General features: G+C 37.4%; 1 protein-coding gene across 7 annotated transcripts in view; it reads left to right on the top strand.

Moving 5' to 3' along the window:
* The window catches only part of ANAPC1 (anaphase promoting complex subunit 1), a 102,953-nt gene that overhangs the window by 33,034 nt on the left and 55,984 nt on the right, over positions 1–13,935 (top strand). For 6 of the 7 annotated variants that reach the window (XM_029231949.1, XM_029231952.1, XM_029231948.1 and 3 more), the window contains 4 exons: positions 8,117–8,191; positions 10,198–10,466; positions 11,777–11,868; positions 12,678–12,826. In XM_029231949.1, coding sequence (XP_029087782.1) covers positions 8,117–8,191; positions 10,198–10,466; positions 11,777–11,868; positions 12,678–12,826 — 585 coding nt within the window. The remainder of the gene's footprint in view (positions 1–8,116; positions 8,192–10,197; positions 10,467–11,776; positions 11,869–12,677; positions 12,827–13,935) is intronic. The other variant, XM_029231951.1, reaches the window with a different exon arrangement.

The following is a 13,935-nucleotide window of genomic DNA, read 5'->3' as shown; positions in this document are numbered from 1 at the left end:
TGCATCTGTTGAGATGATCATATGGTTTTTCTCCTTCAATTTGTTAATATGGTGTATCACATTGATTGATTTGCGTATATTGAAGAATCCTTGCATTCCTGGGATAAACCCCACTTGATCATGGTGTATGATCCTCTGTTGGATTCTGTTTGCTAGTATCTTGTTGAGAATTTTTGCATCTATGTTCATCAGTGATATTGGCCTGTAGTTTTCTTTCTTTGTGACATCTTTGGTTTTTTTTTTTTTTCTTGTGGTACACAGGCCTCTCACTGCTGTGGCCTCTCCCATTGCGGAGCACAGGCTCTGGATGCGCAGGCTCTGTGTCCATGGCTCACGGGCCCAGCTGCTCCGCGGCATGTGGGATCTTCCTGGACCGGGGCACGAACCCATGTCCCCTGAATCGGCAGGCAGACTCTCAACCACTGCGCCACCAGGGAAGACCCCTTTGTCTGGTTTTGGTATCAGTGTGATGGTGGCCTTGTAGAACGAGTTTGGGAGTGTTCCTCCCGCTGCTATATTTTGGAAGAGTTTGAGAAGGATAGGTGTTAGCTCTTCTCTAAATGTTTGATAGAATTCGCTTGTGAAGCCATCTGGTCCTGGGCTTTTGTTTGTTGGAAGATTTTAAATCACAGTTTCAATTTCAGTGCTTGTGATTGGTCTGTTCATATTTTCTATTTCTTCCTGGTTCAGTCTTGAAACGTTGTGCATTTCTAAGAATTTGTCTATTTCTTCCAGGTTGTCCATTTTATTGGCATATAGTTGCTTGTAGTAATCTCTCATGATCCTTTGTATTTCTGCAGTGTCAGTTGTTACTTCTCCTTTTTCATTTCTAATTCTATTGATTTGAGTCTTCTCCCTTTTTTTCTTGATGAGTCTGGCTAATGGTTTATCAATTTTGTTTATCTTCTCATAGAAACAGCTTTTAGTTTTATTCATCTTTGCTATCATTTCCTTTATTTTTGTTTTGATTTATTTCTGACCTGATCTTTATGATTTCTTTCCTTCTGCTAACTTTGGGGTTTTTTTGTTCTTCTTTCTCTGATTGCTTTAGGTGTAAGGTTAGGTTGTTTATTTGAGATGTTTCTCGTTTCTTAAGGTAGGACTGTATTGCTGTAAACCTCGCTCTTACAACTGCTTTTGCTGCATCTCATAGGTTTTGGGTCATCGTGTGTTCATTGTCATTTATTTCTAGGTATTTTTTAATTTCCTCTTTGATTTCCTCAGTGATCTCTTGGTTATTAAGTAGTGCATTGTTTAGCCTCCATGTGTTTGTATTTTTTACAGATTTTTTTTCCTGTAATTGATATCTAGTCTCATAGCATTGTGGTCGGAAAAGATACTTGATACGATTTTAATTTTCTTGAAGTTACCAAGGCTTGATTTGTGATCCAAGATGTGATCTGTCCTGGAGAGTGTTCCATGAGCACTTGAGAAGAAAGTGTATTCTGTTGTTTTTGGATGGAATGTCCTATAAATATCAATTAAGTCCATCTTGTTTTATGTATCATTTAAAGCTTGTGTTTCCTTATTTATTTTCATTTTGGATGATCTATCCATTGGTGAAAGTGGGGTACTAAAGTCCCCTACTGTGTTTGTGTTACTGTCATTTCCCCTTTTATGGCTGTTAGCATTTGCCTTATATATTGAGGTGCTCCTATGTTGGGTGCATAAATATTTACAGTTGTATCTTCTTCTTGGATTGATTCCTTGATCATTATTAGTGTCCTTCTTTGTCTCCTGTAATAGTCTTTGTTTTAAAGTCTATTTTGTCTGATATGAAAATTGCTACTCCAGCTTTCTTTTGATTTCCATTTGAATGGAATATCTTTTTCCATCCCCTCACTTTCAGTCTGTATGTGTCCCTAGGTCTGAAGTGGGTCTCTTGTAGACAGCATATATATGGGTCTTGTTTGTGTATCCATTCAGCCAGTCTGTGTCTTTTGGTTGGAGCATTTAATCCATTTACATTTAAGGTAATTATCGATAGCTATGTTCCCATTACCATTTTCTTAATTGTTTTGCGTTTGTTATTGCAGGTCTTTTCCTTCTCTTGTGTTTCCTGCCTAGAGAAGTTCCTTTAGCATTTGTTGTGAAGCTGGTTTGGTGGTGCTGAATTCTCTTAGCTTTTGCTTGTCTGTAAAGGTTTTAATTTCTCCATCAAATCTGAATGAGACCCTTGCTGGGTAGGGTAATCTTGGTTGTAGGTTTTTCCCCTTCATCACTTTAAATATGTCCTGCCACTCCCTTCTGGCTTGCAGAGTTTCTGCTGAAAGATCAAGTGTTAACCTTATGGGCATTCCCTTGTATGTTATTTGTTGTTTTTCCCTTGCTGCTTTTAATATTATTTCTTTGTATTTAATTTTGGATAGTTTGATTAATATGTGTCTTGGCGTGTTTCTCCTTGGATTTATCCTGTATGGGACTCTCTGTACTTCCTGGACTTGATTGATTATTTCCCATATTAGGGAAGTTTTCTACTATAATCTCTTCAAATATTTTCTCAGTCCCTTTGTTTTCCTCTTCTTCTTCTAGGACCCCTATAATTTGAATGTTGGTGCATTTAATGTTTTCCCAGAGGTCTCTGAGCCTGTCCTCAATTCTTTTTTTTTTCTTTATTTGCTCTGCTGTAGTTATTTCCACTATTTTATCTTCCAGGTCACTTATCCGTTCTTCTGCCTCAGTTATTCTGCTGTTGATCCCCTCTAGAGAATTTTTAATTTCATTTATTGTGTTGTTCATCACTGCTTGTTTGCTCTTTAGTTCTTCTAGCTCCTTGTAAAACATTTCTTGTATTTTCTCCATTCTATTTCCAAGATTTTGGATCATCTTTACTATCATTATTCTGAATTCTTTTTCAGGTAGACTGCCTATTTCCTCTTCATTTGTTACGTCTGGTGGGTTTTTACCTTGCTTCTTCATCTGCTGTGTGTTTCTCTGTCTTCTCATTTTGGTTAACTTACTGTGTTTGGGGTCTCCTTTTCACAGGCTGCAGGTTCGTAGTTCCTGTTGTTTTTGGTGTCTGTTCCCAGTGGCTAAGGTTGGTTCAGTGGGTTGTTTAGGCTTCCTGGTGGAGGGGAGTAGTGCCTGTGTTCTGGTGGATGAGGCTGGATCTTGTCTTTCTGGTGGGCAGGTCCATGTCTGGTGGTGTGTTTAGGGGTGTCTGTGACCTTATTGTGATTTAGGCAGCCTCTCTGCTAATGGGTGGGGTTGTGTTCTTATCTTGGTAGTTGTTTGGCATAGGGTGTCCAGCACTGTAACTTGCTCGTCGTTGAGTGGAGCTGGGTCTTGGCGTTGAGATGGGATGTCTGGAAGATTTTCGCTGTTTGATGTTACGTGCAGCTGGGAGGTCTCTTGTGGACCAATGTCCTGAACTTGGCTCTCCCACCTCAGAGGCACAACCCTGACGCCTGGCTGGATCACCAAGAGCCTGTCATCCACATGGCTCAGAATAAAAGGGAGAAAAAAAAGAAAGAAAGAAAGAGGAAAATAAAATAAAGTTATTAAAATAAAAATAATTATTAAAAAAATTTAAAAATGTAATAAAAAAGAAAGAAAGAAAGAAGAGAGCAAGCAAACCAAGAAACAAATCCACCAGTGATGTTTGCATAATTGGTTGTGCAGCATTCAGTGTATATAACATATCAGTTTACTAATGGGCATACCTCATTTAACAAAATAGAATATGTTAAGGCTTATTGTGTCTATACATTTTAAGTCAAGTATCATTACTATTTAATAACATTTTACTAGTAATTAGAATTATTGCATTTTCATAATATGGTAAAGCACTTTGGCTACTATTTCTCATTTCATCTTTGTAAAATGGCTATAAGTTATGCTTGGATTAGTAGTAGTAGTCTTGATTTTATTGATGAAGAAACTGAATCACGAAGAAATCACTGACTAGAGATTTGCTCAAAACTGGGCCTTCATTGTATCTTCTGACTCATGGCTTAATGTTCTTTTCTGAAGCCCAGACTGTGTTTTCACACACAATTGCTTGGTCTGTGAGGAGGAAGCTTTGATTTGATGGAGATTTAAAGTGCTTTAGCCTAAGTATCTAGTCTGCTAATGATACAAAGCTGCATTCCTCATCTCCCTCCCTAGAAACTTTCTTCCAGGCCCTTAATAGGTTATTTACAAAATCAGGGTAGTGTCTTCAGTATTGGTGATTTCCTTTTGCCTCTGGAGATCACTCCCAGGACAACCTTGCCTGGGTCACTCTGAAGAAATCACTGTACCTTTCTCCAGGTAACTCAGCTGTACTTGTCTATACATTTTAGTTTCGTACCAGCAAATCCATTTAAAAAAATCATTTGTTTTTTTTTATTATGGAAGTATACATGCTTACTGAGGAGAATTTGGAAAATGGAGGAACTAAGAGGAAAATACTGCTACTCAGAGACAGCCACTCTAAACGTTTTGCTTTTGCTTTATAGATAAACATGATATCAATGAAAATTTCCTATATCATTAAAAATTCTTCAAAAAACCCCCTTCATTTTATAGGCTACCATGTGGTTTTATCACGATTAATGGCTAGTAACTGAACGTTGTTGAACCAGTTTTATTCTTATGAGTAATTTGCAAACATTCTTTTATATGTAAATCTGTACATCTCTAGTCATTTCCCAAGAATTGAACCCTAAAAGAGGGATTACTAGGTCAAGTAATGTTCAAAAAGGGTTGTGCAATCAACATTTTCACCAGCATCATTTAAAGGTGCCCATTTCACCACATTGATTATTTGAGTGGGGTGAACCTTTGCCAACTCAGAACTATTCTGTTATTTCTGTATAAGTAAATGGGAATGGCTTTTTAAAATTCTCATTGGTCATTTATAGTTTTTATTATTTATTTATTTTTGCGGTACGCAGGCCTCTCACTGTTGTGGCCTCTCCCGTTGTGGAGCACAGGCTCTGGACGCGCAGGCTCAGCGGCCACGGCTCACGGGCCCAGCCGCTCCGCGGCACGTGGGATCTTCCCGGACTGGGGCACGAACCCGCGTCCCCTGCATCGGCAGGTGGACTCTCAACCACTGCGCCACCAGGGAAGCCCCCTATAGTTTTTATTTTTTGACTTGCATTTCATGGCTTACCTGTTTCATTCTCCTCTCCACCTAGCAACCAAAGTAATCCTGTCCAATAAAGTCAGGTCAAGTCACTCCTCTGCTCAGAACCCTCCAGTGCCTTCCCATCCTACTCAGTAAAAGCCAAAGGCCTGCAAGACATCATGTGACCCAGCTTCTCTTACGTCTGGTTTTACTGCTTACTCATCCCTGCCTTGCTCGCATTGTCCCCACCACACTGGTTTCCATTGTTTCCCCTGAACACACCAAGCATGTTCCTGCCTCAGGGTCTTTGCACTCGCTGTTACCCCTGGAGAAAATGACTTCCCTCAGACAAGACAAGCTGAGGCCTTTTCCAGATGTCACCTCAGTGCAGCCTGCCCTGTCCATTCTGGGTAGAATTGTACCTACACTCCATGCCCCCCTTATGATCCCCTTTACCTTTTTTTCTCTTAGCACTAATTATATATAATATGCTGTATATTTTATTTATTTTGTTTGTGTGTCTCTTCTCCTCCCACAGGAAAATTCTGTGTGGGCAGGGATTTTTGTTTGGTTTTGTTCACTACTCCATCTCTAGGACCTACAGTAGTGCCTGGCATAGGTGACTGTTCAGTGAACATTTGTTGAATGAATGCCCTTTTCCACCTGAATGAAGTATTTTAACGTTTTGTGTCTGTTGCATCATAAGAAAGAATCGCCCTCTGCAATTTCCTTGGGAAAAATTTTCCTGGGAAAATAGGGACAGTTTTCTTATTCCAAACAATTGCATGAATGCTACTTCATTCCAGATTTTTCCATTCTTTATTAAATATGGAAAAATTGTGCCTTATAGAAACCGAGGATTTCTACAATATGAATAAGTCCACTTCAGATTCTTGTAGTTTTTGTGTGTTACTGTCCTGTGGAACTTGTTGAGGAGTACAGATCACTGTGCCACATTCTCTAGCAGAGAGCCAGTGCCCCCTCGTGTTTCCATGTTGTGGTTAGGACTGAGCACCCACAGTTTTTTTCTTTTGTAAAGCAGAACATGATTCTTTGATTTACTTATTGCATGATAGCCCTAAAGGAAGGAACGAGGAAATCAGCTCTGACATTTATTTGTAGGACTGCATAGTTAAACCCTGCTGTCTTTTGTCCTCGCTGTCAAAGCTCAGAATGAAATGGCCCTCAGTGGCAAATGGTTTTTATTTTGCTTTGTCCAGATATATCTCTTTTTTGTTTTCATTTAAGTAATAGAGTGGAGGGTAGAGTACCGAATTTCTGCCAATGACTAGCTCTGTGATTTTGGCATTTCTTTGGGCCTTCCTTAATTCACTGATTAGTTAAATGAGAGGACTGGGCCAGACATTTCTTTTTGGTTCTTACATTCTGTGAGTGGTTGCATCTAGGGTTAACTGTTCTGTCCTTTGGGATGCTCATATTTTCATTAGATAGACATTGAGTCCCTGATGTGGGCCAGGCATGAAGCCAGGCTTTTCAGATACGCATTAGGGAAGACAGATAGTTCCTCTCATGGAATTGACTGTCCTAGGGGAAGGCAGATAAATGAATATTTTATATCCAGGTTGTGATAGATCAAGGTCAGGGATCCACAGAATTATATAACAGGATTGGCTAACCTGTGACATATTAAAATAATGAAAATAAGACAGATCCATATATGTCACAAAGAGGTATCTGTATCAGACAATCTCCACTGTCCTTTCGCATAACTCCAGGTCTTAATGAACCTGATAACCACAGCTGGGACATTCTTTCTGACTGTGGGACTTAAGACTATGTGTGTGTGCGCGTGCACACATGTACGCTATATTTGGTTGAAGTTTTAGGTAAGATAGCTATCATTTCATCTGTTGCTTTGATTTTGCTCTTGTTATTTTTGTTTTTGATAATATTGTATGTAAGTTGGGCTGTGTTTTATTTAAATGCTTCACGAGAAAACCTGTTCTCTTGATCAGTTTTTTAAATTACTTTATTCAGTTTAAAAAAGTACTTTATGCAGTTTTATATTTAAACATTCAGTTTTAAAAATTATTGCTATCTATGTTTAGTTTTTATATAGAAATAAACTTTCAGATGAATGAGATTAATTGATAAATATGTAAGTTTTTATAGCGTCGGAAAATAGCTATTGCTATTTATAGGGTTGCAGGTGGCAAAGGTTATGCCAGAGGGAATTGAATAAGACTGAACTTTTAGAAAATTGCTTTTATGTAACTGCATTAGGATAGGCTAACTATTATAACAGAAAGCTCTCAAAAGATATAATGGCTCACACACAATAAAAATGTGTATCTTGTTCATGTAACAGTATTTAGCAGGTAAACAGGCCTCATGGTTATTAGGGACCCAGGCTGATGGAGCATCTGTCTTCAACGTGAGGCTTCAAAGGTAGCCTTAGAGTTGATGCTAGATGCAAGGGAAAGAGCCTAGGGGAGCATGAATGGGAGGTTTTCATGAACTGGGCCTGGCAGTGGTGACATCTGCTTTCATTCATAATCACACTGTCAGAGGGCCACAGCTAACTGTGAGGGGGCAGGGATACATAGCCTGGCTGTGGGTCCAGGAGAAAGAGGAGAACACAGATTTTGGAGAGTAGCTACCCATCTCTGCCATAGAATTGTTAGACTGTCACTGTAGACAGACTCTAAATAAATGTCTGCTAAGTTCTGACATTTGGCTGACACTGGGTTGATTCTTTGAGACTTGGCGTATTTTGGGTATAGCTAATGGTCCTGTTCTTTCTACCAGTGGAGTGAAGATCTGTGTCATCAGAGAAGTAGGGGAGGAAAGGAAGCTACCATTGCAGTACCTGTGAGCCCAAGGCACTGGACTAGGTGCTTTACATAGATGATTTCATTTAATCTTCACAATGATCCTAGAAGAAAGGTTTTCGTACCATGTTTTTCCAGATGAGAAAATGAGTTTTGGTGACATCCCTCAGTTTCCATAATTGGTAGGACTGATTTCAGAATCATTTAAGTTGATCAGTTGTCAGTGATAAATTTACATGATTTTGTCTTCTCTTTTGGGGTTATCTTCCAGTTCGACTTTGAAGGATCACTTTCTCCAGTCATTGCACCCAAAAAAGCAAGACCTTCTGAGACAGGATCTGATGATGTAAGCATTGTTTTTTCTTGCTAATAAAAATTAATCTGTGAGTATTATACTGGTCCCCCACATTTGTAGTGTTCCTGTTGATTTGCATGTATTTCTAACACCTTTTACTTATTTTAATACTGAATGACAGCTATTTTGAAGGACAGGACCTGTTACATTTTCTGTGGCTATTTATTCACTTTTGTCGTAATGATCATCTAAAAATTACTAAACATACATAATGCTGTGTGATTTAAATTTGGGTTTATAGATGTTTTACTGCCAATTGATCACCTAAAGTGACAGCATTTGCCTTTTTAATCAGTTTCTTTAATTTAGGTTTTCAAACGTATCAGATTCCATGGGTGTATTCTTGTTGTTTGAAAACATTCTTTTAAAATTGAGGTTTAATTTACATAAATGAAATGCTCAGATCTTAAGTATGCAGTTTGATCAATTTTGACAAATGCACACTCGTGTGACCCACACTCCTCTCAAGAACAAAACATTTCCATCATTCCATAAAGCTCTCGTGCCATTTTAAATCATTCTTTTCTTCTCAAAGCGTCCACTGATTTGAATTCTGTCATATGTTAGCGTTGCCAGCTCTAGAACTTGATATAAATGAAGGAATATAGTATGTAATCTTTGGCATAAGGTTTCTTTCATTCAGCATAATGCTTTTGAGATTCAGCCATGTTGTTGCAGATATCAGTAGTTTGTGCCTTTTTATTGGTGGGTAGTATGAATATACCATAGTTTGTTTATTCATTCTTCCGCTGATGGATATCTAGCCCATTTCCGTTATTTGTTATGTGTAAAGCTGCTGCCAACATTCAGTAATAAGTCTTTGTGGACATATATTTTCATTTCTCTTGGCTAAATACCTAGCAACTTGTTGGGTCATTGCTGGTTCTCAGACTGGTTACACCGTGTTAACACTGATGAGTAATATATGAGTTGGCCAATATTTGCTGTCAGTCTCTTTCCTTTTAACCGTTTGGATATGTGGAAAGCAGTTTCTCTAAGAGGTTTTAATTTGCCTTTCCCTAATGACTAATGATGTTAGGCACTGTTTCATGTGCTTATTAGCTACTTACATATGTTTGTGTGAAGTTTCTGTTCAGGTGTTTTACCTATTTTTAAATTGGATTTAAAAAAATATTTATTAAGCTGTAGAAGTTCTTTATATATTTTAGATATGACATTCTTTGTCATATGTGTATTTTGGGAATATTTTCTCCCAGTATGTGGCTTAACAGTGTCTTTTGGTGAGCAGAATTTTTTATTTTGGTTATCTAACATAAATTTTTTACTTTTATGGTTGGTTCTATATCTGTTCCAAGAGTTTTTAAGTTAGAATAACACACTGTATTAAGCCTGACAAAAGCACCAATAAATTCCAAGTTGTGACAAAACCATAGACCACATTCTCTCAACACAATACAATAAATCACAAGTAGAAACTAAAACACACTTAATACTTGTAAAGTGTAGCACAGTTTGAATATAAAATTCAGTTGACTATTAGGCACATGACTAGCGTCATCATCTTATAAACATTGAAAGATACATATACCAGCTGGATACAAGTAGGCCTCTCCTCTTACTAAAACCCAAATCAATGTAGTGGTCCTTATACCTGCCTGTCTACACTTCCCACCTTTCCTTCTTTACTTTTGGCTCATAAGACATTGCCTAAGATAATCTTAAAGTTTTCTCTCTCAATCTCTACCTAGGTAGTAGGATTTTTCTTCCAAAGTCTCTTCCCTAAAAGGGCATGACTACATTTTTTCAAGTGGTTTTTAAAGGTGGCTTGTCTTAATATTTATTGCTGGCACCTGGAAACTGCTTAGCTATTTGAAGTGTTGGTTCTGATTTTTTAGCATTGTGATTTTTCATATTATTAACAACTTAATGTGAAAATGGAACTTGAATTGTTTTAAGTGAATTTGATTTTCTTTTTTAATGATGACATTACAAGGAGGGATTATTTAAAAAGTTATTATCCTTTTTATTCTTCTCAGGACTGGGAATATTTACTAAATTCAGACTACCACCAGAATGTTGAGTCTCATCTTTTGAATAGATCTTTATGTTTGAGTCCTTTGGAAGTTTCACAGATGAAGGATGAGGATTTGTCACAGAATCTCAGTTTGGACTCTTCTACACTTCTTTTCACTCACATACCTGCAATTTTTTTTGTTCTTCACCTGATCTATGAGGAGCTTAAGTTGAACACTCTAATGGGAGAAGGAATTCGTTCACTTGTTGAACTTCTCGTTCAGTTGGCAAGGTAAATGTTGTTTGTAGATTAGAAACTTCAAGAGGTCGTTAGCTGACTTGATCTTAGACATGAATATCATATAGGAAGCTTGTAAATAAATTTCTGAAATCTACTGTCTCAACAAACCACAGCATTTTCTATAAACCACAGAATTGTTTGAAGGTATCCACTATGTAAGGACCTGTGGGTCATGCTGGGGTTGCTGGTCTTTGTCCTAAGATGAGTGGGAAGACACCGGAGTGTGTTACACGGTGAGGATGACCTGCTCAGCTTTCATTTTGACACGATGACTGTGGTGAAAGGTCTGTAATGACACCTGCTGTTTTCGTAGTAATGCCTATGTTCAGATGGTCTTTACAGCGAACAAAATCGTAATTTACATGTAGGAATTGTCAAAGTAGGCATTACAATCCCTGTTTCAGCGATGAGGAAACTTGCTCAAGTTTGTTTCTAAGAACAGGTGTCGTTTGCTAGTCGTGGGCTGTCTTTGCTGTTCCTTTGTTGTCTCAGTCTGTGGTCTTCCCCGTCTTTCAGGCTCTCATAGTGGATCCATAATAAGATTGTTCTGATAATATTTTTAAAAGCCTTTCTAGCACCTTGTGTTTGGCACTGAACTGGGAAGGTCATACTTAGGTGTTATTTGAGCCTTTGTGACCCTTGGTGATAAAGAAAGTTAACTTTGAATTAAAATGCCAACCTCTGTGTTAAGGTTGTAATATGTTTTCTAATTTCTGTTATCTTCCTTGAGATACTGAAATTCTTTTCTGAGACATGGCAGTTGTAATTGATGGTCAGTTTCTTTTAATGACGAATCATTACTATGATGAAAATACTTTTGTAATGAAATGATTTTCAAACCCTAATCATGGCTCTCTGAAACAGGTAACATTTGTAAAATGTTTTACATTTTGTAAAGCATTTCTCACACATATTATCTTATTTAATCTTACAAACTTGAGAGTGAGTTAACTGGTGTTTCTCCATTTTCTAGAAGAAAAAATACTGCTGAGATTCATAGAGTTGACTTGCTGACAGTCACACAGCTAATAAATTAAAAGAGGAGAAAATGGACCACAATGTTTTCACAGTAGTTTTATCCACAAAATTCACCTAGCAAAAGGAGTTTGGGTTCCATTTGTCATACTGGGCACTTTAAAGTCCAGAAATAGAATACAGAGGCTCTAGGTCTGGTTGTCTTCTTTCTCATAAGTAAATGTTTTTAATTGAAAAGTTCAACTGATGAGTCCTTCTAACTCTTTGGGAGGAAAGTGCTATAGTACCTTCCTTGTTATTTTTTTTATGTGTTCTTATTGTTTTAGGGACTTAAAATTGGAGGCTTATGTAGATCATTACTATAGAGATTACCCAGCACTTGTCAGAACTACTGGACAAGTGTGTACAATTGATCAAGGTAAGTGTGCTGTTAAAGGTTTTCTGAACAATGTAGTGACATTTGCTTGTATTTTTCTTGGTGAATAGCAGAGGATATATTTCTTACCATTGGCCTCTAAATCAGGGGCAGTGTCTTTCCACCAGGCAGATTTTAGTTTGTAGTGTTCGATCTCTGACTTGTAGTAAGCCATAATCTCTTCAGTGTAGGGGGAAAATGTTACTCATCCCTAAGTTTCTGCCTTGCAGAAGCTTAGAGCTTCCAGTGCCAAGGGTGCTTTGCTGTCCTGTGCTGCCCAGTTAGCAGCCACCTGCCATGTGCTATCTAAGTTAATTATATTAAAAATTCAGTTCCTCAGTTGCACTGGCCACATTTGAAGTGCTCGGTAAGCCACATGGGGCTAGTGGTTGCCATATTGGACAGCACAGATACAGAACATTTCCATAACCACTGTACTGTCTTAGACCCCGAGTTAAAGCGACTCAGGATTGGGGCCCAGTTCTTAAAACAGAGCACAATCCTGGGTGTCTTGTCTGTTTTCTCATCTTTAGGGTTAGGGCAGAAATTTTTGGTTAGATTCTTTATATGCCTTGAACACAGGAATTTTCTAAATTTCCTTCCAGGATTGGATAAAATATTAGTCAATTAAATTCCACATATTATAATATGGTCAGTTACTTACTGTGGCAGAAAACATGAAGCGTTTTGGAGACTATGGAAAAATGTTATTCTGATAGTTTTCAAATGATAGGTATTGTTGATTATTTTTCCTTTAGAATAAAACAGTATTGTATTAATGTATCTTTATAAACATTTATCTAATTTTAAAGGACAAACAGGATTTATGCATCATCCATCATTTTTTACTTCTGAGCCACCAAGTATTTATCAGTGGGTGAGTTCTTGTCTGAAGGGTGAAGGAATGCCACCCTATCCTTACCTCCCCGTCATCTGTGAAAGAAGCAGACTTGTAGTCTTGGTATGTATTCAAAGTGTTGCCAAACTTGTTTTTTTCTTTTTCTCTTTCAGTATAATTTTTAAAATTATCATACAGTTAACTTTTTTTTTTTCATTTTGTGTATAGCTCTGAGGATTTCAACAAATGTAGAGTTCATGTAATCACCACCATAATTAGGATTCAGAACAGTTCCATCACCCGCCTCAGAAAATTCCCTCATGCTTTTGGGATTCATCCAAGTGTTGCTGTATCAGCAGTTCGTTACACTTAATTGCTGAGTGCCAGCTATACATTGTGTGGATATATCACATTGGTTTATCCATTCATCCATTGAAGATATTTGGGTTGACTCCAGTTGTTAGCAATTACGAATACAGTTGCTGTAAACATTCATGTCCAGGTTTTTTGTGTGAACAGAAGTTTTCATTTCTCTAGGGTAGATACCCAGAGGTGTGATTGATGGCCATATAGTAAGTATATATTTAAGATTAATATATGTATATTTAAGAAACTGTAAAGTGTTTTTCAGAGTATATGTACCATTTTACATTTCCACCATCAGTGTGTGAGAGTTCCAGTTTCCCTGCATCCTGGTCAGTGTTTGGTATTGTCATGATTTGTAATTTTTGTCATTCTGACAGATGTGTAGTGATATCTCATTGTGGTTTTAATTTGCATTTTCTTAATGGCTAGTGATATTTTGAGTATTCCTAGATATGAGGTTTTGTCAGATCTATGGATTTCAAGTATTCTTCCCTGTAGTTTGTCATGTTCCATTGTTCTCTTAATGTTTCCTTTGTGAAGCAAAAATGCTCAATTTTGATGAAGCCAGTTTATCCAGTTTTTTTTCTTTTATGGATCGTGCTTTTGGTGTCATGTCTATAAATTCATTGTTTTAGGTCACAAGGATTTTCTCTGCTTTTCTTCTAGAAGTTTTACAGTTTTATGTTTTACATTTAGATCTATGATCCATTTTGTTAATTTTTATAAGATGTGAGGATTATGTTGAGATTTTTATTCCATTTGGATGGTCAGTTCTTTTAACAGCATCTGTTGAAAACACTATTCTTTCTCTTTTGCACTTTTATTAAAAATCAGTTGACCACATTCTTGTGGGTCTGTTTCTAGAC

Source organism: Monodon monoceros, unplaced genomic scaffold, assembly GCF_005190385.1.
Source record: "Monodon monoceros isolate NGI ecotype Baffin Bay Population unplaced genomic scaffold, NGI_Narwhal_1 Super_Scaffold_19, whole genome shotgun sequence".
Taxonomy (NCBI): Eukaryota; Metazoa; Chordata; class Mammalia; order Artiodactyla; family Monodontidae; genus Monodon; species Monodon monoceros.
The sequence above is the reverse complement of the archived record's forward strand: the minus strand, read 5'-3'. Positions and strand labels throughout refer to the sequence as shown.